This window comes from Ranitomeya variabilis, chromosome 1, assembly GCF_051348905.1.
Source record: "Ranitomeya variabilis isolate aRanVar5 chromosome 1, aRanVar5.hap1, whole genome shotgun sequence".
Classification (NCBI taxonomy): domain Eukaryota; kingdom Metazoa; phylum Chordata; class Amphibia; order Anura; family Dendrobatidae; genus Ranitomeya; species Ranitomeya variabilis.
The window spans coordinates 939,762,420-939,787,958 of record NC_135232.1 but is presented as its reverse complement, the minus strand read 5'-3'; the positions used below and the strand labels follow the sequence as shown (position 1 = coordinate 939,787,958).

Genomic DNA, 25,539 nt, shown 5'->3' with positions numbered 1-25,539 from the left:
CAAACAATAGGCTCATGGCAGCTTTACAGCGGTTACATGGATACACAGGCAGCTTGGTGGTGAGTGGAGGAGTAGTGCAAGGAGTGTCTGTCCCAGTACTCCCAAAATATAAATAGATGTTAATGTCTCGCAAAACAACCAAAACAAAAAAAAAGGTGGCATACTTAGGTACAGGGGTGGGCTCATCTACTGAGTTTCTGACATAGTAATTTGGCAGTAACTATTTAATGGTGCCAATATAGGACACAGACACAGACTACTTTAAGTTGCATCATAGATGTCTACAAATTTGTATTGTCAGTGCCAGACATTGAATGATGTCAGCGAATAGACTAAAGATTGGTGGAGCTGTGCAACATAATTTTGCACGTGGTAGAGCACATTTTGAGCTGGGGTAGGGGGGAACTCTCTTGAGGCCGGCGGGACCGCCCCAGGGCCCCTCATGTTACAACGGTGTGTCTGACGTTGGGTGCGCACCACCACCGCCAGATACACTACATTGTACTATGAGGGACCCAGTAGCAATGCCGTCAACCAAAAGCGAGCACACCCACCTCTTCAGACAAACAGCAGTCTCACGGGTGCTTGCGCCAAGTCGCGATACCACGGCCCCGTGTGGGGAGTTTGGCCATTTAGGGAGGTGTAAACATGTCGTATGCTGTACAATCAGCTGCAGCAAATTAGACATTAGAAAAGTAATTCACAGGCAAGAGCTTTTCATAGGAAAGCTAGGTGTCGGCCGGGCAAGGTGGGGCAAAAGATTTCGAAATCCAGTTGTGGTTCATTTTAATGAATGTTAGATCGTCAACATTTTGGGTAGCCAGACGAGTCCTTTTTTCGGTTAATATTGAACCTGCAGCACTGAATACTCTTTCTGATAGGACACTTGCTGCCGGGCAAGCAAGCTCCTGCAATGCATATTCTGCCAATTCTGGCCAGGTGTCTAATTTGGAGGCCCAGTAATCAAATGGGAATGACGGTTGAGGGAGAACATCGATAAGGGATGAAAAATAGTTAGTAACCATACTGGACAAATGTTGTCTCCTGTCACTTTCAATTGATGCAGCAGTACCTGTCCTGTCTGCGGTCATAGCAAAATCACTCCACAACCTGGTCAGAAAACCCCTCTGTCCAACGCCACTTCTGATGTGTGCACCCCTAACACTCCTAGTCTGCTGCCCCCTGGAGCTCGTGTGAGAACGATCACGTGCGCTGTGTGCTGGGAATGCCTGAAGCAAACGGTCAACAAGAGTTGATTGTTTGGTTGCTAATATTAGTTCCAAGTTCTCATGTGGCATAATATTTTGCAATTTGCCTTTATAGCGTGGATCAAGGAGGCAGGCCAACCAGTAATCGTCATCGTTCATCATTTTCGTAATGCGTGTGTCCCTTTTTAGGATACGTAAGGCATAATCTGCCATGTGGGCCAAAGTTCCAGTTGTCAAATCTCCGGTTGTGATTGGTTGAGGGGCAGTTGCAGGCAAATCTACGTCACTTGTGTCCCTCAAAAAACCAGAACCCGGCCGTGACACGCAACCAATTTCCTGTGCCCCCGGGAAAGGTTCGGCATTAAAAATATACTCATCCCCATCATCCTCCTCGTCCTCCACCTCCTCTTCGCCCGCTACCTCGTCCTGTACACTGCCCTGACCAGACAATGGCTGACTGTCATCAAGGCTTTCCTCTTCCTCTGGTGCAGACGCCTGCTCCTTTATGTGCGTCAAACTTTGCATCAGCAGACGCATTAGGGGGATGCTCATGCTTATTAAGGCGTTGTCTGCACTAACCAGCCGTGTGCATTCCTCAAAACACTGAAGGACTTGACACATGTCTTGTATCTTAGACCACTGCACACCTGACAACTCCATGTCTGCCATCCTACTGCCTGCCCATGTATCCTCCCACAAATAAATAACAGCACGCCTCTGTTCGCACAGTCTCTGAAGCATGTGCAGTGTTGAGTTCCACCTTGTTGCAACGTCTATGATTAGGCGATGCTGGGGAAGGTTCAAAGACCGCTGATAGGTCTGCATACGGCTGGCGTGTACAGGCGAACGTCGGATATGTGAGCAAAGTGCACGCACTTTGAGGAGCAGGTCGGAGAACCCAGGATAAGTTTTCAATAAGCACTGCACCACCAGGTTTAAGGTGTGAGCCAGGCAAGGAATGTGTTTCAGTTGGGAAAGGGAGATGGCAGCCATGAAATTCCTTCCGTTATCACTCACTACCTTGCCTGCCTCAAGATCTACTGTGCCCAGCCACGACTGCGTTTCTTGTTGCAAGAACTCGGACAGAACTTCCGCGGTGTGTCTGTTGTCGCCCAAACACTTCATAGCCAATACAGCCTGCTGACGCTTGGCAGTAGCTGGCCCATAATGGGACAACTGGTGTGCAACAGTGTCATCTGCCGATGGAGTGGTTGGCAGACTGCGTTCTGTGGAAGAGCTGTAGCTTCTGCAGGAGGACGAGGAGGAGGAGGAGGAGGGGGTGCGAATGCCTACAGCCAACTGTTTCCTAGACCGTGGGCTAGGCACAACTGTCCCTAAATTGATGTCGCCTGTGGACCCTGCATCCACCACATTCACCCAGTGTGCCGTGATGGACACATAACGTCCCTGGCCATGCCTACTGGTCCATGCATCTGTAGTCAGGTGCACCTTTGTACTCACAGATTGCCTGAGTGCATGGACGATGCGCTGTTTAACATGCTGGTGCAGGGCTGGGATGGCTTTTCTGGAAAAAAAGTGTCGACTGGGTAGCTCGTATCGTGGTTCAGCGTACTCCATCAGGGCTTTGAAAGCTTCGCTTTCAACTAACCGGTAGGGCATCATCTCTAACGAGATTAGTCTAGCTATGTGGGCGTTAAAACCCTGTGTACGCGGATGCGAGGATAAGTACTTCCTTTTTCTAACCAGAGTCTCATGTAGGGTGAGCTGGACTGGAGAGCTGGAGATCGTGGAACTTTCGGGTGTGCCGGTGTACATGGCAGACTGAGAGACGGTTGGAGACGGTATTGTTTCCGCCGGTGCCCTAGATGCAATATTTCCTCCTACAAAACTGGTGGTTCCCTGACCCTGACTGCTTTTGGCTGGCAAAGAAACCTGCACAGATACTGCCGGTGGTGCGGAAAATGGTGGCCTTACAGTGACGGAAGGGATGTTGCGTTGCTGACTAGCTTCATTGGCCGAGGGTGCTACAACCTTAAGGGACGTTTGGTAGTTAGTCCAGGCTTGAAAATGCATGGTGGTTAAGTGTCTATGCATGCAACTAGTATTTAGACTTTTCAGATTCTGACCTCTGCTTAAGCTAGTTGAACATTTTTGACAGATGACTTTGCGCTGATCAGTTGGATGTTGTTTAAAAAAATGCCAGACTGCACTCTTCCTAGACTCGGATCCCTTTTCAGGGATTGCAGACTGAGCTTTAACCGGATGGCCACGCTGTCCTCCAACAGGTTTTGGCTTTGACACGCGTTTTGGGCCAGATACGGGCCCGGCAGATGGAACCTGTTGCGATGTTGATGCCTGCTGCGGCCCCTCCTCCACTTCCGCTTCTGAACTACTGCCGCCTGCACCCTGTTCCCCCAATGGCTGCCAATCGGGGTCAATAACTGGGTCATCTATTACCTCCTCTTCGAGCTCGTGTGCAACTTCGTCTGTGTCACTGTGTCGGTCGGTGGTATAGCGTTCGTGGCGGGGCAACATAGTCTCATCAGGGTCTGATTGTGGATCTGTACCCTGAGAGGGCAATGTGGTGGTCTGAGTCAAAGGAGCAGCATAGTACTCTGGCTGTGGCTGTGCATCAGTGCACTCCATGTCAGAATCTACTTGTAATGGGCATGGCCTGTTAAATGTTTCACTTTCTAAGCCAGGGACGGTATGTGTAAAGAGCTCCATGGAGTGACCCGTTGTGTCGCCTGCTGCATCCTTCTCTCTTGTTGTAGTTTTTGCTGAGGAGGACAAGGAAGCGACTTGTCCCTGACCGTGAACATCCACAAGCGACGCGCTGCTTTTACATTTACCAGTTTCGGAAGAGGAGGCAAAAGAGCTAGAGGCTGAGTCTGCAATGTAAGCCAAAACTTGCTGTTGCTGCTCCGCCTTTAAAAGCGGTTTTCCTACTCCCAGAAAAGAGAGCGTTCGAGGCCTTGTGTAGCCTGACGACGAAACTGGCTCCACAGCTCCAGACTTAGGTGGAATATTTTTATCCCCACGACCACCTGATGCTCCACTACCACTACCATCATTACCAGCTGACAATGAACGCCCACGACGACCTCTTGCACCAGACTTCCTCATTGTTTTAAAATCTTAACCAAAGTAACTTTATTTGTTGCTGTCAAACAACTTACACGGTGAGCTATAACTTCAGTATGATTTCAATATCCCTTAACAGGTTGGTGAGACCACAAGGAAAATCAGGCACAATGTTACACACTCTGTTTTCTGTGGCACAAAATCACAGAGATGACACACACGCAGGACTGTCACTCAAGCACTAATGTCAATATTAATCTCCCACCTAATTTATTTATTTTTTTTTCTCAGGGAGACTTTAGAAACCAAATAATATTAAAAAAACCAAAAAAATAAATAGCCTTTCTATGGCCCACTGAATGAGAGAGAGAGGTGGCACACCCAGGAGTCAAGACTGACACACAAGCTGAAAGGGCAATATTACTCTCCCACTGTTTTTTTAGGTATTTTTTGTTTTTTAAGGGAGACTTTAGAAACCAAATAATATTAAAAAAAAAAACAAAAAAAAAAAGGCTTTCTATGGCCCACAATTAGAGAGAGAGAGGTGGCACACCCAGGAGTCAAGACTGGCGCACAAGCTGAAAGGGCAATATTACTCTCCCACTGTTTTTTTAAGTTTTTTTTTTTTTATTTTCAGGGAGACTTTAGAAACCAAATAATATTAAAAAAACCAAAAAAATAAATAGCCTTTCTATGGCCCACTGAATGAGAGAGAGAGGTGGCACACCCAGGAGTCAAGACTGGCACACAAGCTGAAAGGGCAATATTACTCTCCCACTGTTTTTTTATGTTTTTTTTTTTTTTTCAGGGAGACTTTAGAAACCAAATAATATTAAAAAAACCAAAAAAATAAATAGCCTTTCTATGGCCCACTGAATGAGAGAGAGAGGTGGCACACCCAGGAGTCAAGACTGGCACACAAGCTGAAAGGGCAATATTACTCTCCCACTGTTTTTTTAGGTATTTTTTATTTTATTTTCAGGGAGACTTTAGAAACCAAATAATATTAAAAAAAAAAAAAAAAAAAAGGCTTTCTATGGCCCACAATTAGAGAGAGAGAGGTGGCACACCCAGGAGTCAAGACTGGCGCACAAGCTGAAAGGGCAATATTACTCTCCCACTGTTTTTTTAAGTTTTTTTTATTTTATTTTCAGGGAGACTTTAGAAACCAAATAATATTAAAAAAACCAAAAAAATAAATAGCCTTTCTATGGCCCACTGAATGAGAGAGAGAGGTGGCACACCCAGGAGTCAAGACTGGCACACAAGCTGAAAGGGCAATATTACTCTCCCACTGTTTTTTTAGGTTTTTTTTTTTTCAGGGAGACTTTAGAAACCAAATAATAAGAAAAAAAATAAATAAATAAATAGGCTTTCTATAGCCCACTGAATGAGAGATAGCACACACAGCAGTGGCACACAAGCCCTGACTGAGGCCAATATTTTTCTCCCACTGATTGATGTAGTGTTTTTGTGTTGAGGTAGATTTTAGAACACAAATCAAGGAAAAAAAAAAATGCTTTCTATGGCCCACTGAATGAGAGAGAGGTGGCACACCCAGGAGTCAAGACTGGCACACAAGCTGAAAGGGCAATATTACTCTCCCACTGTTTTTTTATGTATTTTTTGTTTTTTAAGGGAGACTTTAGAAACCCAATAATATTAAAAAAAAAAAAAAAAAAAAGGCTTTCTATGGCCCACAATTAGAGAGAGAGGTGGCACACCCAGGAGTCAAGACTGGCACACAAGCTGAAAGGGCAATATTACTCTCCCACTGTTTTTTTATGTATTTTTTGTTTTTTAAGGGAGACTTTAGAAACCCAATAATATTTTAAAAAAAAAATAAATAGGCTTTCTATGGCCCACTGAATGAGAGGGAGAGAGGTGGCACACCCAGGAGTCAAGACTGGCACACAAGCTGAAAGGGCAATATTACTCTCCCACTGTTTTTTTATGTTTTTTTTTTTTTTTTCAGGGAGACTTTAGAAACCAAATAATATTAAAAAAACAAAAAAAAAAAATAGCCTTTCTATGGCCCACTGAATGAGAGAGAGAGGTGGCACACCCAGGAGTCAAGACTGGCACACAAGCTGAAAGGGCAATATTACTCTCCCACTGTTTTTTTATTTATTTTTTTTTTTTTCAGGGAGACTTTAGAAACCAAATAATAAGAAAAAAAATAAATAAATAAATAGGTTTTCTATAGCCCACTGAATAAGAGATAGCACACACAGCAGTGGCACACAAGCCCTGACTGAGGCCAATATTTTTCTACCACTGATTGATGTAGTGTTTTTGTGTTGAGGTAGAATTTAGAACACAAATCACGGAAAAAATAAATAGGCTTTCTATGGCCCACTCAGTGAGAGATGGCACACACAGGGATGGCACTGTAGCAGAAATGCCAATCTTAATCTCCCACAAAAAAAAAAAACAGGGACTGTCCTACAATTACTATCTCCCTGCAGTAATCTAAGCCAGGTATGGCAGGCAGCAATAGGAGTGGACTGATGCACAAATTAAATAAAAAGTGTGGACAAACAAAAAAGATAGCTGTGCAGAAAGGAACAAGAGGATATGTGCTTTGAAAAAAGCAGTTGGTTTCCACAGTGGCGTACACACAGCAATACAGCTATCACGGAGCCTTCTAGGGCAGCCCAATGAGCTACAGCGCTGAGGAAAAAAAAAAAAAATAGCTTCCACTGTTCCTGCACACCGAAGGTGGTGTTGGACAGTGGAAATCGCTACAGCACAAGCGGTTTGGTGGTTAGTGGACCCTGCCCAACGCTCTCCCTGCTTCTGACGAAGCGGCAGCAACCTCTCCCTAAGCTCAGATCAGCAGCAGTAAGATGGCGGTCGGCGGGAACGCCCCTTTATAGCCCCTGTGACGCCGCAGACAGCAAGCCAATCACTGCAATGCCCTTCTCTAAGATGGTGGGGACCAGGATCTATGTCATCACGCTGCCCACACTCTGCGTTCACCTTCATTGGCTGAGAAATGGCGCTTTTCGCGTCATTGAAACGCGACTTTGGCGCGAAAGTCGCGTACCGCATGGCCGACAAGCACAGGGGTCGGATCGGGTTTCATGAGACGCCGACTTAGCCAAAAGTCGGCGACTTTTGAAAATGATCGACCCGTTTCGCTCAACCCTAATGACCGCCATGGTGACCAGTCACTTGTGTATTTATTGTGGTTTATGTCTTGCCCTTGTTGACTTCTTAATATGATGTTTAGTAACTTGTATCCTAAATGTGTGGTTTTTAGAACAGGGTAACTAGTGATAGTGTTATATACTTGGTATTCAGAACAGTATCAAAATTGAGAAAAGCCTGTGCACAGGCTAAAACTATGCATCATACAAGGTGAAATAAAAGTGTTTTTTTTGCACATAAGACTGTTATGAATTGTAGTTTCTTTTTGCATATGGATTTATGCTCCTTTAAGGTTTGTTTGTGAGTCTTGGACTCAAAATGTCACCATTTTTTTCAGTTTCTTTCTGCCAGGATTGCCAACCTAATCTTTTTTTTTTTTTTTTTACTGAACAAATGAATAAAAAATAGCAAATGACCCTTGAATTTTTATGGACACAAACCTTACCCTTTAAAAACCTTTGACTTCATGCCGCGCCTTCAATATAATGTCCATTAATCAGACAACATATAAGTGCCAGGGATTATTTACCACAGGTGTGGCTTAGGACTCAGTATCCACCAGAGTATCCACCAGAGTGGTGCTAGATTTCAGGTACCACGTGGTGCAGCTTCAGGCACAGGTACAGCCGAAGAGATGTCAGGCTTCAGGTAATGCAGGCACTGCTTCAGGACAGGTATCACTGGAGTGGTATCAGGCTTCAGGTACAGCAAGTGCAGTGTCAAGGCTCAGGTATCACAGGAGAGGTGCCAGGCTCAGGCACCACAGATGCGGTTTCAGGCACAATGGTGTCATGCTCAGGTACTGCCGGAGCGGTGCCAGGATTCATGTACTGCAGGTGTGGCTTAAGGGTTCAGGTACCATTGATGCAGTGTCAGGGTTTCATTTTACACTATGCTGGATATAGGAAAAGGTTTAAAGGGAATCTGTCACCCCGAGGGACTTTTCTTTACCTATTATTATGGGCATATAGGTAATAGAATGGTTAAAATAGTCGTACCTGTATGCCCATATCTGCATGCCCATATCTGCAGTCTTGATGTGCAGAAATCGTTTTTTATTCTGGTATGGCATTGAGTTCTTCCATGCATTGGGGCAAGCAATACTTGGAAGAAAACTTGGCCTCCGGTCTTCATTTAAATGTCAACCCCTTCCTATTAGTGTCACAGTGCACTGTGACATGTTTGCTGGCCTAAGAATCCCGCACCTACGCTTTGCAATCGCACAATTATACTTATCTTTTCTGCCCTGCAATAGGCTTTGGCTTCATTGTTCATCTGCACACGAGCCACTGCTATTTTGAAAATTTGGCTTCCATCTTTTCATAACTTGCAACTCAGTATGCCTATCACTGTTGTGATTTCTATAATTAATTGACTTTTCCTTCTTGATGTTGCTATTTCAATGTTAAGGAGTTAATATGTTGCATAGGTATTGTGACTACCACCCTTACCCAATCCAGTTAAAATAAATTGATATCTCTTGCAGATGTAAATGCTAAAAGGTTTCTAATAAATGTTTCCTTCTTTTCTTTCTCTTAGCAATTGTAATGGTCCTGAACAGCATGAGTGTTAGCTGGAGTGCTCGGATTCAGATTTTCTTGACCTTTTGCAAGCTTATAGCAATTCTGATAATTATAGTTCCTGGGGTTATACAGTTAATTAAAGGTAAGCACTAACATTTTTGTAACAATTATTGTATGTGTTATCTCCTGTTAAAACCTGCCATATGGTCTAAATAATGTGTATAAATTCTCTACCTTTTATCTAATAAAAGGAATAAAACATTATAAAGTTGCATACAGGGTGAAAATGAGAAAACATATGTTAGGGGTCGAGTTTCCGCCTCTGCACAGTGGGAATCTTGGGCCATCTCCGCTGCGGTCTCCCATTCTTCTCCTGCCACAGTGGAGCCTGCTCAGCGGAGATGTCGGTCCCAGCGTCTTGCTCAGTCCCACTCTGTACAAAGAGTTACTGCTGCTTTTCCTGCTTCTGCTATTGAAGTCAGTGCTGGGCAGCGGCGAGCAGACGCTTCTGGGACTAAGTCCTGCTTTTCTCGTTCTGAGCATGCCCTGAGTAAGATCTCTCAGTGGGGATCGAGGGTCACATGGTCAGATAATGCAGCTAAGTCCATTGGTCCTTTCAGGAAGGTCCTGTAGGTGCTAGCACTAAGTCCTGCTTGGCACACACTGAGCATGACCAAGGCAAGATCTCTCAGTGGAGATCTAGGGTCACATGCTCAGGTATGGCAGTCTCTCATTGGTCCTTCTAGGAAGGTCTTTTACTTGCTGCAGCTATATAAGGCTCGCATGGCCGCACGGCCATGTGCTAGTATCAAATCTGTTATGTGCGTGCGCCAGTGTGGTCACATTTATGTGTGTTCAGGGACTCAGCTGAAATAAGCCCCTAGAATGCCGGCACCTCCGGCGAGGAGATTGTGTGCGTGGATTTAGGGCCCTGGCTGAAATAAGCCCCTAGAATACCGGCTCCTCCGGTGAGGAGATTGTATGTTTGCGTGACCACAGACTGCCTTCAGCTCGGCAGTTAGCTGTGAACTCCTGTGGGGATAACAGGGCACAGCGTCTTGTTTCCGTGCGACTCTGTGAAGTAACAGAGTTCGCTTAAACCGCCATATAGTGCCGTCATTTGCTAGCAACAGGTTCCTCCTGCATGGTGGACCCTGGGCTGCGAACGCACCAATAAAAACATCTATATTTAATAAGTGCGTTCCGCTAGCCCTAACAACATATTTACATTTCTCCAGGTACTCTATATATTTTTTATGTTCACACTTGAATGACAGCTATTGTTGATTATTTTAGTATTGATAACCAATCCTTAGAAGAGGTCATCAATATCCGATTGCTTGGGGTCTGCCCATAGGCATTCCCACCTATAAGCTGTTAGTAGGTTCCACGGTGACCTAAGCAAAGTATAGAGAGCTGAATCACCACAGTGCCATACACTGTGTATATAGTGTCTGTACTCGGCTACTGCAGCTCAGCTCATGTTTTGTTTAAGTCAATGGGGGCAAGTCGGCAGGACTTGAAAATGGCCTTTACACAGTGTATGGAACAGCAGTGTTGTGGTTGTTTGCTTTGTTTACTACTATTGCTGCATAGCCTGCTAAGAGTTGTTGGGGGTTGGAGTCCTACTGATATGATATTGATGACTTATCCTTTCGGTGGATAATCAGTATCAAAGTCTTGGACAATCCCTCTAACCAATTCTTTACATATGACTGATATGGTTCTGTCCTTTAGAGAAAACTTATTAAAGGAAGACATTGGCTGTGTTATTTAGTCATTAGACACTAACAGCAGTGGGTTTGGAAAACACTACCTGCCGCTAAAGGGATTCACCGGTTTCTGACATGGGACCAGAGGGGATGTATGGGTAATAGAATCATAGAATGCTAGAGTTGGAAAGGACCTCAAGAGTCATCGTGTCCAATCTCCAGCTCAATTCAGTATTCACTAAACCATCTCAGACAGATGTCTATCCAGCCTTTGCTTGAAGACTTCCATTGAAGGAAATCTCACCACCTCTCCTGGCAGCTTGTTCCACTCATTGATCACCCTCACTATGAAAAATTTGTTCTAATGTCTGAACTGTATCTTCTAACATTCAGTTGCATTCCATTGCTTCTCATGTTTCCATGTGCAAATGAGAATAAGGATGATCCGTCTACACTGTGACATCCCTTCAGATATTTGTAGACAGCTATTAAGTCTCCTCTTAGCCTTCTTGTTTGCAAACTAAACATTCCCAGATCCTTTAATTTTTCCTCATAGGAGATACTTTGCAGTTCGCTCACCATCCTGGTTGCTCTTGTCTGAACTTGCTCCAGTTTTTCAATGTCTTTTTTTAAATATGGTGCCCAGAACTGGACACAGTATTCTAGACAAGGCCTGACCAAGGAGGAGAAGAGGGGTGTAGTTAGTTCAAGTGATCTAGATTCTATGCTTCTCTTAATACATTACAGAACTGTGTTTGCCTTTACTTTGATGCATCACACTGTTGACTTATGTGAAGTCTATAATCTATTAGTATATCCAAGACTTTTTCACACGTATTGTTGCTTAGTTCTATTCCTCTCATTCTGTAGATGTAATTTTCACTTTTCTTTTCCAGAAGTAGAATCTTGTATTTCTTCTCCTTGTTACAGTGGCTTGCAAAAGTATTCGGCTCCTTGGAACTTTTCAACCTTTTCACACATATCATGCTTCAAACATAAAGATACCAAATGTTTTTTTTGAAATTCAAAAACTGAAAAGTGGGGCGTGCAATATTATTCAGCCCCTCTACTTTCAGTGCAGCAAACTCACTCCAGAAGTTCACTGTGGATCTCTGAATGATTCATTGTTGTCTTAAATGCCTAATGATGATAAATATAATCCACCTGTGTGTAATCACGTCTCCGTATAAATGCACCTGCTCTGTGATAGCCTCAGGGTTCTGTTTGAAGCACAGAGAGCATCATGAAGACCAAGGAAAACAACAGGCAGGTCCGTGATAATGTTGTGGAGAAGTTTAAAGCCAGATTTGGACACAAAATGATTTCCAAAATTTTAAACATCTCAAGGAGCACTGTGCAAGTGATCATATAGAAATGGAAGGAGTATCGTACCACTGAAAATCTACCAAGACCCGGCCGTCCCTCTAAACTTTCATCTAAAACAAGGAGAAGACTGATCAGAGATGCAGCCAAGAGGCCCATGATCACATAGGACAACAATCAGTTGTACATTGCATAAATCTGGCCTTTATGGAAGAGTGGCAAGAAGAAAGCCATTTCTCAAAGATATCCATAATATGTGTTTTTTAAAGTTTGCAATAAGCCACCTGGGAGACACACACCAAACATGTGGAAGAAGGTGCTCTGGTCAGATGAAACCAAAATCTAACTATTTGGCAACAATGCCAAACGATATGTTTGGTGTAAAGGCAACACAGCTCATCACCCTGAACACACCATCCCCACTGTCAAACATGGTGGTGGCAGCATCATGATTTGGTCCTGCTTTTCTTCAGCAGAGACAGGGAAGATGGTTAAAATTGATGGGAAGATGGATGGAGCCAAATACAGGACCATTCTTGAAGAAAACCTGTTGGAGTCTGCAAAAAACCTGAGACTGGGACGGAGATTTGTCTTCCAACAAGACAATGATTCCAAACATAAAACAAAATCTATAATGGAATGGTTCGCAAATAAACATATTCAGGTGTTAGAATGGCCAAGTCAAAGTCCAGACCTCAATCCAATCGAGAATCTGTGGAAAGAGCTGAAAACTGCTGTTCACAAATAATCTCCATTAATCCTCACTGAGCTCGAGCTGTTTGCCAAGGAAGAATGGGCAAGAATTTCAGTCTCTCGATGTACAAAACTGATAGAGACATACCCCAAGTGACTTGCAGCTGTAATCGCAGCAAGAGGTGGCGCAACAAAGTATTAAGTTAAAGGGGTCGAATAATATTGCACACCCCACTTTTCAGTTTTTGAATTTCAACAAAAAATTTAAATAACCAATACATTTCGTTCAACTTCACAATTGTGTTCCACTTGTTGGTGATTCTTCACAAAAAAATTACATTTGGTATCTTTATGTTTGAAGCATGATATGTGGGAAAAGGTTGAAAAGTTCCAGGGAGACGAATACTTTTGCAAGACACTGTAAATACTATTCTATGAATTCCTGGCCACTGTTTAAGCTTATCTAGATCCTTCTGAATGCTTTCTTTGCCTTCTCTAGTGTTAAATATCCCTCCTAGTTTTGCATTGTCTGCAAGTTTGATTAGTTTACCTTCAGTTCCCTTATCTAGATCATTTATAAAAATGTTGAACAACACTGGGGCAAAGACAAATCCTTGGGGTACTACACTTAAAACACTCTTCAAATTGGATGTGCAATCATTTACCACTCTTTGAGTACGATCACCGAGCCAGTTATGAATCCACCTAATTGTAGCCTTGTCAATCCCACATTTGGTCATTTTTTCAATAAGGACCCCAGTAACCTGATCCACCCAGTCAGTGATTCAATCACAGATGGAAATTAGATCAGTCTGCCATGAGTTGTTTGCTACAAAGCCATGCTGACTCTGGTTAATCACTGTATTCTTATCCAAGTACTTACATACATGCTGTTTAATAGTTTGTTCAAAGATCTTTCCTGGTATAGAAGTAAGGCACACTGGCTTGTAATTTTCTGTCCCCTTCTACTTTCCTTTATTGAAGAGAAGAACCACTTCTGTTCTCCAGGATTTTTTAAATATTCGGGATAATACATGCTCCCAGCCAGTGGGCGCAGCCTCGCTTCTTTTCATTTGTATGGAGCAAGGCTGTGTCCTTTAATTGGCTGTGCCCACTGATCAGCCACAATGCTAGTCGAGGGGTGAAGGCTGTAGTTGGTAGTATGTACAGTATACCACATACATACTCTCCAGTCCTGGGTCAGAAACTGGTGAATCCCCATGGAGATTCATAAAGTCTGCAGTCACACAGAGTAATTGCAGACTTATCAATTTGGACCAGACAACCCCTTTAATTGTTTTAAACATAATGTCAAATTGGATGATTTTAGCAGGATCTAGAAGCCTACTGTAGAATGCTTTCTTACTTTTAGTAGGGTATTTCTTCAAATAAAAGGGGCCCCTTGATTTATAAAAACACCATGGCGATCATTTGAATTTTCCATGAATATTTGCAATTAATAGTTTATTCCTGTTTGAAGAGGCAACTACAGGAGAAATGTAGTATATAGTAGTATATTCTGCAAATCAAATTATTCATTGTCTATGTAAAACATACACAAATCGAAGGTCATCAGAGCGAGAGCTGCTGTTTGTTAGCAACTTTGCTGTAGTTCATATGGTCTATAAAGCCACCATTTACTTTAAAGTGAATGAAATAACCACAGGTCCTATAAGGCTATGCCAAGGGTAAGTCTATAAAAGTGGCATCAAGAAACTTAGGTATATAAACATATAACACAATGTTGCAAAATGTGATTCAAAGTTCCTCACAGATGTTATTACTGTAGACAGCTGTGTGCCTGAATAACATGTGCAAATGTCAGAGGAAAACACGTACAACACTGTGTTAATGAGTGTTAGAAATTCTTGGCAGTGTACCGCTATTTGATAATATATGAGTGTGATACATTACAAAGAAAAATAGCCCAGCTTTGGCAAGGTTAGTGACATGCTTGGGAGCCTACAGATGTATCCCCTGTCATGATAATGCACTCTGATGAAATTTCATGTAACAAGAATTTGGTTCTGAAAGAAACTCAATGTCAGAATTGCTAACACAATGTGATCTAATGAGAAATTCTGAATTTGGTGATGATTTATCTATTAATGTGGGAATCTAAATTTACATTTAAAGTGTTCTCTGCTTCAGAGTTCACTACTCAAAAAAATTAAAGCAACAATTAATTCACATATTGTGTCTCGATTTCAAGCCAGACAGCTTTACTAATTTTTTACTAATTTAAATTGGGAAATTTGTAGAGGACCAAATAATATATTAACAGTAGAGATGAGATCACTTTCCACAACCCTGATCCACTGTTCAGGTCAGTGCTCTCTGGCTGTGGGCAGGAGCTACGCAAATTTCCTGACTTTCCAGGATCCAGGGTTCGTCTTATGAATTGCTTTTCCGGTGCATCGTTACTTGAGCAGATTACGTCTTGCCAAGCTGGCAAATAAAATGCCTTACCAAGGAACCCTGAAGGTCCAAAAATTTGTTCAGCCCCTGTCCATTGTGATAGTGATACTTTGTGGCATCAGATGCACCAATACGTAATATCCCAGACGTTCTCAATTGGATTCAGATCTGAGGAATAGGAGTCAATGACACCAGAGGGTAGGAATTGTCCTGCTGCAGGATGAACCAAACAATGGTTCTGAGGATTTAATCATGGTATCAAACAGCAGTCAAGGTACTGTTGGCTATTGCATGGAGGTTTCTCCAAACTTCCAAGGATATGCCTACATAGACCATCACTAATCCACCCACAAACCCTGTCTCAGCAGCTCCATACTATTTCACATCTGTCACAAATGCTCAGGGTGGAATGCTCTCATCTATGAAGAGAACGAGTCATCGTTCGTGGACATGTTAATCTGATGTTCTCTGCAAAATCCAATTGAGCTGCATGATGATGGTCTATGATATCACATTCAACTACAGAATGTTGGGCTCCCAACAAATCTTTTTCCATAAGTTTGGCCAGAAGCCTCCACAGAAGTTGTTTTGTAGAGCTCTAGCAGTGTTATTTTTGTTATTTCTCACATATAAAAGCAAATGCCAGCCCTCCTGTGGCCCTGTTCTTACCTCTTGCAGTTACCAACCTGTTATCTGCTCTATACTTTTCAGATTTTGCTGGGAGATACAGCAAACTTTCTGGCAACAGCTCTTATGGAAGTGCCATTTTGGAGGAGCCAGAATAGTTGTGAAACCTGCATGCGCTGCAGGTATCATCTTATGCTACCAGTAGTTACAAGGACACTAGCAAAGTGCAATACTAGAGGAAAATCATTTTGTAATGATTAAGAGAGATCAGTTATTTCTGCCACTTACTAAACCTTTCTTTATTTATGGTTTTCTTGCTTTTGCCTCTTTAGTTCACCTGTCGTCCCTTTCAATTGCACCAAAGCAGGTGAGATTTATTCACAATCACTTCAGCTTCCTAAATGGGTCAAATGCTATCCCTGAAATCTATTTGACTTAAAAGGGTAATAGCGTAATATGGAAATGTTTCTGTTAAGGGGTGAACCAAGACTTAAAAAGTTTTTTTTCTATAGGGCTAAGCACTTAACAGCAGGTAGTTGATAATTACCTGGCGCTGTTTCTCTTACATTTTGTGATGTCATGTTGAAAGAGCAGTTCCTTTTCTTGAACTATGCTTGATGCAAACATTAAAAAAGCTGAAGTAGAAAAGAAGATGGCTTCTAAAAATGGATAATGATCCTAAACACACATCAAAATCAACAAAAGACAACTTCAAAAGACACAAGATGAAGGTTTTACAATGGCCCTCACCGTCCCCTGATCTGAACACCATTGAAATTCTGTGGCTAGACCTCAAAAGAGCAGAGGATGCAAGACAACTCAGGAATCTCACAGAACTGGAAACATTTTTCAAGAAAGAATGAATGAAAATCCCTCAAACGAGATTTTACAGACTCTTGGCTCACTACAAAAAGTGTTTACAAGCTGTGATACATTCAAAAGGGTGTGCTAGTAGGTACTAACCATGCAGCGGGCACAAACTTTTGCATATGTCCAATTTCCCTTTTGTAATTTTTAAAATGTAAAAATAGACTTTTTTTAACTTTAGTCCTTTTAGAGATCATTTCATGTCCAACTTGCTGAACTGTGTTTACAATAACAGTAATTTTAAGCATGGATGCATAAACTTTTATGTGCCACTGTATGCATATATATTATATATTATATATATTATTATATATTTCAACGCCTCCAATATGTTGGATGAAATAAGAAGAAAGCATACTTACCACCTGGACCAGCACCTCTTTTTCACTCAGGGCACTCTGTCTCCTGACAATCTTATGACATTGTTCATATCAAGAGAGTGCTGCAGCCAGTTATTGACCGCTGATGGACAGTAGCCTTTACAGTTCAGTCAGAAGCGTAATAGAACAAATATGTCACAAATTTTCATCTGCTCATTGTACTGTAGGTGTGGATTTAGTCTAGGGACATTGGCTAGGTATGATATAAATACTAACATGAGAAAAAAAATCACTAAAAATTATTTGGTTAACATAAAAATCTGCATAAACAATAATTACCTTTTTGTTGACAGATTCCATTAAGAAAATCTGAGGGATAAAGTTCATGATCCCCCACCATGGAAACTCTTACATGGCTCTGTTACATGATAGATGATACATTAAGGGAAATGTCCCTGTTTATCTTAACATGACTATCGTTTTCCTTAAGTAAGCCACCTCAGCAATCAGCTGGACATTGCCAATTTTTCTTGTTCTATGGTATTACATTTTGTCAATATATTTAAATAAATTACTATAAAGTACATGTTTGCGTCAAGACATTTGTATTAACGGAGCTCTTCCTTAGTTCATCTGCCCAAGCGTTATTCACCTGCCAACACATGGGAATATTTCTCAGCATCCATTATAAACACTGTAGTCTTAAGGACGGATCCATTGAATTTCGCTTTATCAATTTATTTATGACTTGTCAGGATATGAACATTATTGATGCTGCTTACAACTTTTCATGCACTAGAAGAGAAGCTGGAAGAAAATCTGTCAAGTCCATCAAGAAATTTCTGACAGCATTCATGTGCCAGACAAATAGATCAATTATGATTTCTAATTATACTTGTGTTTGGCATATTTTTATTGACATCCCTCAAAGGTACATTTATCTCTGCTTGGATTTCTGCTGTTTAAGTAAAAATGGCTATGGGGAATGTCAAGAGATGGGCGCTTATCTACATGGTGTTTGACGGCTACATGTTTATGAGTGACCCATGCCGCGAATAATTCTATGTAAACTGTATTGAGTGACAAACTGAATTATTTCATGTCAATTTCAGGGGAGACACAAAACTTCAAGGATGCCTTTGTTGGGAAAGATGTCAGTGTTATGGGATTACCCTTGGCGTTTTATTCTGGAATGTATGCATATGCTGGCTGGTAAGTAGGTTGAAATGGCAACAAGTAACAATAATTACTCATCTAATTAATGAATATAAATGCCCAAGATTTAGTTATTTAAACCGGAATATTGAAATATAGGTTCACCTCTGAAAACTATTTTACATTTAATATTTAGAATTAATCTACATGAATAGTTGAGTAACTTTGTAAATACAAATACATTACTTGCACTGATGCCTCATCTCGCAGCACATTTTGCTGTTTCAATGTTAGTTTATTCTGGTTATTTTGTAGTCAGGTAAGTAGTCTGTACATAAGGAGCTATACAGTAGCATGATAGTGGAAATTGCAAAGTTGGTAGTAGAAATTAGTAAAAAGTGGCCATTTGTTTTATGACTCAGTTCAAGAATAACCTTGTGAATGTGGCCTATTTACTTAATTTGTTAACTTATACAGCATCACCATGTTGCTTAGTACTTTACATACATTATCATCACTTTCCCGATCAATATATTTTTGGAGAGTGGAAGGAAATCCATGCAAACACAAGCAAATTCCTTGCAGATGTTATCCTTGGTGGGATTTGAGCCAAGACCCAAGCGCTGCAAAGCAACATTGCTAAACAGTGCTGCCTGATTTACCAACATCTTTTTGAATTTCCGCTAATGATCAGTAAAATTGATAATTTAGCTCTGGACTAAGCTACAGACTGTAATTCAGAGTAGATAGTAGCAGTGGTATGCAAATTAACCCAATAAAATCTCTTAAAAACACATTGGTACTTCCTACCCACAGGAAATGTTCAATACAGACTTGGGTTTTCGTTACAGTTCTTCACTAGCAGTCACCAGCAGATGTGTCAAGTACACAGTGCCAGAGATGAGCATAAAGATTTGCACTACCTTAGACCAGTATCCACTTCAGTACTGGGAGATAAACCATTTGCGTGTAAACTTACTAGGCCAGAAGTGGAAAGCCAGTATCTTAAAAGCCTCTTGGAACTACTAGGCCCACAATCATCATACTATGCATTACACCATGGCATCATGGGGGCCTATTAATTGAATACTGACTGAGGAAATTCGCACTGGCTTGGTCCAAGTGCCATGAAGAATCAATGTGGATGTCAGACCAGGATAGTGCAAACCTTTTTGCTCATCTCTACTCTGCTCCTACACTATGTCCATCTGAGCTCTTCTTTGGCCTTTGACCAGGCTAAGGGCAGCCTATCTATCAGAACACTGATTAATTTTAATGATGGGATATTGCATTTCTCTGGTCATAATACTCAGCCATTTTATTCCGTGGACTTCTGTGTCTCTCAAAGTCATCAGCTTTTATAGCTCTTTCTCTCGGGAACCTTATCTATCTGACTCAATCATCAGCATCTGTCATTCTCTAATTAAGCCTTCTCTCTCAATTCAGCAGCTCTCTCTACATTCATATATACACATACAAAAAACATTAATGTATATATGCTGTATATGTATGCATCTCAGAGGCATATACAGACACAGTAGCAAAATGATTCTGGTGCACAAGCAAAGACAGATCAGCGCACGTCACCAGAACAATCGCCTCCATTAACCAACACTTTCTCCTGCCGAAGGACCGCAGCCAAGGAAGCTATTCCTAGTGTAGACAACCACCCCAAAAATTGTGACACTTGTGACAATTTTATCTAGCACAAAATTGGTACAGTTCATAATGGGGAAAAATGGGGCTACTTGGTTGTGTGGTTTGATGAGTAATTTTTTGTGCTGACACTCTCATTAAAGTCTCATTCAGTCATTCAGAAGAGCTTATTTTATGGACGCATGCTCTCCGAATAAAAACCAGACAGCAGACTGACCAAAATATCACAATAGGGATGTTTAGATTACATTTTTTTCACATGAACTGAGCAGCATGTACTAGTCTCTAACGAATATTGGATGATAATCACCTGTACCAGTCTATGGGTACACAAATAGAAGATCCATTATGGATCACCTGTGTTCTATCCAAGTTTTACTGATATACTGCCATTATTAAGCTAGGAATCTATATTTGATCATGTACATTTTAAAATGTTAATGTATAAAAACAGACATAATACATCAACACAGATATAATACGGATGTCTTAAAAAATGGACACACAGATGGTACAAAGATGACAATATGGATGAAAAACATGCAAGTATTCTGGATAAAACTCAGATGATTTTTTATGCTCATCTGACCTCGACATTATCAGGTGGAAAGTAAACTTATCTGTGACTTCAGATATTTCAGTCACACCCATTGCAGTGGGCTGTATACAATCAACTTATGCACTCTGATTTGATGATATCTGAAAATATAATGTTATAATGAAAAATAAAGGTGAATCAAAAATATTTTTCATACAAAATATGACAAAGTCACATGATTAAAAAAAAGTTTAAAAACACAAGATACAAATACGACATGGAACTTCCAAATTAAATTGCCAAATTTTTCGGTTCTATTTATAATGCAAATCGTCTTACATTCTTCTCTTTATTCTTGCTACATACTCTTTAAATCAAGTGAACTGATGGTTGGAACCAGCTATCAAGCTGTCTGCAGTCGTATAATGTAATCTGTCAGATGCTTAACACACCGTTTCTTAATAACATAGCAAAATGTAACAAATTTGTTTTCCAATGTGATAGATTTGATGCCACATCCACAGGCAACACAAGGTTAACACATGTTAGAAAAATAATGAGAGTAGGTAGAAGTATAAAATCGTATTAAAATATGTCACAAAATAGCTGCTTTTTACTATATCACAGCATGTAATTATCATCTAACTAGAGAAAAAGAGAGACGACTGGAGGGTGTTTGAATTTGTCGAAGAGCCGTTCCAATGTATTGTAGACTGATGTCTGGAATAGTTTATAAACTGTAATATAAAACATTTCAGGACATGTGGCATACAGAAACTGAAAAGTTCAGCTTAGTGCAGATGTTGGATGCTGGCATAGAGCATGACCTAGAGCTTCAGTCTTCAACCAGTGGCTCTGGAGCTACATATGTCTCATAGGCCTGTGATGTGTGGCTTGCGACTGTCTGCCAACTTGGTGCATTAGCATAAGGTGTAGCAAGCAGCTATGAGGAGAAGGTCTCCAGATGGTGACTTTTTGGAGTTGCTCTAAACAGGAGAGCACGTCTGGATGTGCATACACTGCCACGGTGGTGGGAGTGAGGGGCAGATATAAATATAATAAGCTGGAGATAGGCTGAGGCTATTAGTTACAGGGATGTTGAAGTTGGATGCAGAAGTTTGGTTAGGTGATTTATGGAAGAGTTCCAAATGGAGGTAAAGTTGGGACCCCTAGATAGAAGTACACTACCTGTAAGGGAGGGGGGCACAAAGTGCCTTCTGTCAGGAAGATTTGGCTGTCGTATCAGTCATAAAGGCTCTACATTACACTATGGTGGGGAAGAATGGGCACACTGGATATGGTTTGCCACCATATCTCAGAAGTGCATGTGACTCTCAAGGTGAGAAAGGATTTGGACCACTGACCTAGAAAAAAAATATCAGTTCTACATCACAAAGTAAATAGGTGGCCATGCTAAATCTGAGCAAATGAGTAAATCTGTTCAAGAAAAATTAAATGTAGATTCAAATTTTACATAAAATTTGAGTGCTGATTCAAAATTTAGTTATAATTTACTTTATTGTTAACCAGCAAAATGGCCCCTAGCCAGTAATGGAGTGTGTCTTAATATTGTAATGATATTTTGTGCTTATAGATATGTAGGTTTTCCAACAGCAAAATACTGTAGGGTACCTGGTGTAAAGAGGAAAGTTACCTGAACAAAAGCATTTGCTGTATAGAGATTAAACTAGCAAGGAATTTGATTCCTGTAAAAATGTGAACAAAACTCAGGAATAAGCAATGCAGTGTATTTACAGACTTACTCAACTTTTTAGGGAGATACAACGTCTTAGTTTCCATTATAGGTGATATGACCCTCAGGAAGTTCTATTTCCCTCATGAAGTCTATTTTTTTCTCATAACCAACCTATAGAAAAGTTCTATAAACAAGACTGAAACAATAGATTAATTACTAGTCAGACTGGGCTAAAATAGATTTGTGGGCAGCAAAATGGTGCCAGGGAAATGGACTGAAATTGAATCTGACTCCTATTAAAATACCAATTTGCATAAAATTAATTTCCATCAAAGCTTCTATAACCTGCTACATTTTACAGAGAATAAAATAAGAAATCCCATTTCCGTTAGATTTAGGGGAGACATCAGAGTAGCACAAATTCTATAACAATGTGTGATTTCTCTTATTCAGAAGTATTTCCAGAACGGGCTTAAGAAATCTTCTGACCTTGTAATTTCTGCAGGCATTTCTGAACTTAGATAATGCTGGCATTTGTTTTAGACTGAGTCATCAATGATTCAAAATTAGTAGGAGCTTTGTGAACGTAAAGACCAGTGGTTTTAGCTGCTGATAATGGAATGGATATTGTACTGATACACTATTGCACAGGCCTAAAGGAAAATTAAATGAAAAATATAGAGCATACATAGAATAAAAGCAAATACTGAGTCAAATATCACAAAGGACATGAAATGAATTAAAAGTAAAAGCCTGAGAAGAATAAACCGTAGCCAAGGAAGTTAATAAATGCCAAATTGCAGTAGCATCTGACCAAGTCTTGACTGCCAATTGTCCATTTTTAAATTGACAACTATTTTCTTCTTGAATCTATGAATGCTTTCCCTAGTTTTTAATCACAAACTACAAACATATTTAATAGTGAAAAGGATACCCACTGAACATACAACATGAATTCCCAAATTGAAACCACATTGGTGGCCCACCATTCTGTACTATAATGACACGGTGCAGTAAATGTTGGTACCCTTACATAGCTTAAAATGCTATATATGTCAAGGGATCAGAATGACAGGATACAGTTAGCATATAGATGGGAATTTATTGACCCCATTTTACATGTGACTAGTGATATTTAACCTGTATGTTGAGGGTGTATGGAGCTCGCTCAGGAATCAAGGCCATCCAATACAGAGCAGATGCTGGCTTTGTCATACAGGTGGCAACTTTCCCTAAGAGCAGTGAAAAGAGCTTATGCCAACCGGTAATGTGTAACCACTTAAATGCTAATGTCAATCTCAGGCAGCATTTAATTGACACAATAGTGTGACATAATCATTACACCACAAAACTGAATTGTAGTGTGCCAATGTATTTCCATACCAGCCAAAGGTCTACTGAAGACTACCGTCACTGCCATCTTGGTACACCCAGTATACCCAGCTTTGGACCGGGCATCATAGGAGGTTGTAATTTCTGCTATATACTGCAATATTGACGTATAGTAGTGTATAATACAAGCGATCAATTCTCAATTCTCAATCTCAGCTTCAAGTGTCTTAAAGGGACTAAAACGTTACTTAAAGATTTCATGAATAAAAAACAAGAAAAATATTTAAAGCTTAAATCACTCTTCTTTAAAAAAAATAAAATATAACAAAAAAAGACTTATTTGCTATGGCCACATCTATTAAGGTATGATGTATTAAAATATTACATTATATAACTCATAAAGGCCCCGTCTCACTAAGCGATTTACCAACGATCACGACCAGCGATATGACCTGGCCGTGATCGTTGGTAAGTCGCTGTGTGGTCGCTGGGGAGCTGTCACACAGACAGCTCTCTCCAGCGACCAACGATCAGGGGAACGACTTCGGCATCGTTGAAACTGTCTTCAACGATGCCGAAGTCCCCCTGCAGCACCCGGGTAACCAGGGTAAACATCGGGTTACTAAGCGCAGGGCCGCGCTTAGTAACCCGATGTTTACCCTGGTTACCAAAAAAAACAAACACTACATACTCGCCTTTCGGTGTCCAGGTCCCTTGCCGTCTGCTTCCTGCTCTCTGACTGAGCTGCCGTACAGTGAGAGCAGAGCGCAGCGGTGACGTCACTGCTGCGCTCTCACTTCTCACTGTACGGCCGGGAGTCAGTGAGAGCAGGAAGCAGATGGCAAGGGACCTGACGGACATCAGAAGGCGAGTATGTACTGTTTGTTTTTTTTTACATTTACGCTGGTAACCAGGGTAAACATCGGGTTACTAAGCGCGGCCCTGCGCTTAGTAACCCGATGTTTACCCTGGTTACCAGTGAAGACATCGCTGGATCGGTGTCACACACACCGATTCAGCGATGTCAGCGGGGCCTCAACGACCAAAAAAAGGTCCAGGCCATTCCGACACGACCAGCGATCTCGCAGCAGGGGCCTGATCGCTGGTACGTGTCACACATAGCGAGATCGCTATGGAGGTCGCTGTTGCGTCACAAAACTAGTGACTCAGCAGCGATCTCGCTAGCGATCTCGCTATGTGAGACGGGGCCTTAAGTTAAATGTCATAAAGAGAATTGACATTTTTTTCGGTCACATCTTCCCTAAAATGTGGAATAATCATTTCAATCACGGTCACTTTTTGTTATTTTTAAAGATTCAATGGGCCTTGACGCCACGTCTACAGTAAATGTAGTAGATATTGAAGTTCCTATGAGAACCGTATTCAGAACATGCATTCTACTGCTGAATCATGTTGCAATTTACTTCTGCACTCACATACTGTATATTTCATGTGACCAAAATGATGACAATTTATAATTAGTCTGTCAAATCTTATTACTTAATCTTTGATGCTTATCCTCATAATAACATTTACCAATGTTTTATCTATTTTATATTTTTAGGTTTTACCTCAATTTTGTTACAGAGGAAGTAGAAAATCCTGAAAAGTAAGTGGGAATACAAATATTATATACATATTATGTTGCTGGGTGTATTATAAAACTAATACTTACAATTGGATTTACTGCTTTTGCAATGGTAGCTTAATGTTCTCTCTGGTTTAGTTTTATGAATGTCTCGTTTTGTATGCACATTTTGTATCGCATATATTTCTGGACAAAGTGTCAGATTTTAGTGTCTAATATAAACCAAAGCTAATACTCGTTTTATTTTTAGGTTATTAGCTAAAAATACTGAAATACTGGCTGCAACAGAAGCCATGAATCTTTGGCAGATCCAATGGATGGATCTAAGCACCACCCTCTGAAAACTTTGACCTATATTGTAGTCAGCTAGGGCTCTTATCCAGCCAGAGAAATTGAAACATAACCTCACCCAATACACAATAGATAGAAGTCGGATACATAATAGTCCAGCCGATCATTCGGCCGATGTCTGCAAACTTTATGAAACTTAGGGAGAGATTCCCCAAAAGGGTCCAAGGTTGAGTCCTGCTGGCAAATTAATTTTAAATTAAGCTAGAGATATGGCATAACTTATAGCAGAAATGTACTCAGGTGTCTGACAGGAGTCCAATTTTTGAAACATAATCAAATTTATTAGGAGGTGCACACCTCTTAATAAATTTGGCTCATCTTGCTTTGTAGCTTA

At 41.0% G+C, this 25,539-nt stretch overlaps 1 protein-coding gene across 1 annotated transcript in view; it reads left to right on the top strand.

Annotated features, from left to right (window-relative positions):
- The window catches only part of SLC7A11 (solute carrier family 7 member 11), a 384,257-nt gene that overhangs the window by 112,085 nt on the left and 246,633 nt on the right, over positions 1–25,539 (top strand). Inside the window, exons 4-6 of the mRNA XM_077279166.1 lie at positions 8,946–9,071; positions 18,002–18,101; positions 24,831–24,875. Coding sequence (XP_077135281.1) covers positions 8,946–9,071; positions 18,002–18,101; positions 24,831–24,875 — 271 coding nt within the window. The remainder of the gene's footprint in view (positions 1–8,945; positions 9,072–18,001; positions 18,102–24,830; positions 24,876–25,539) is intronic.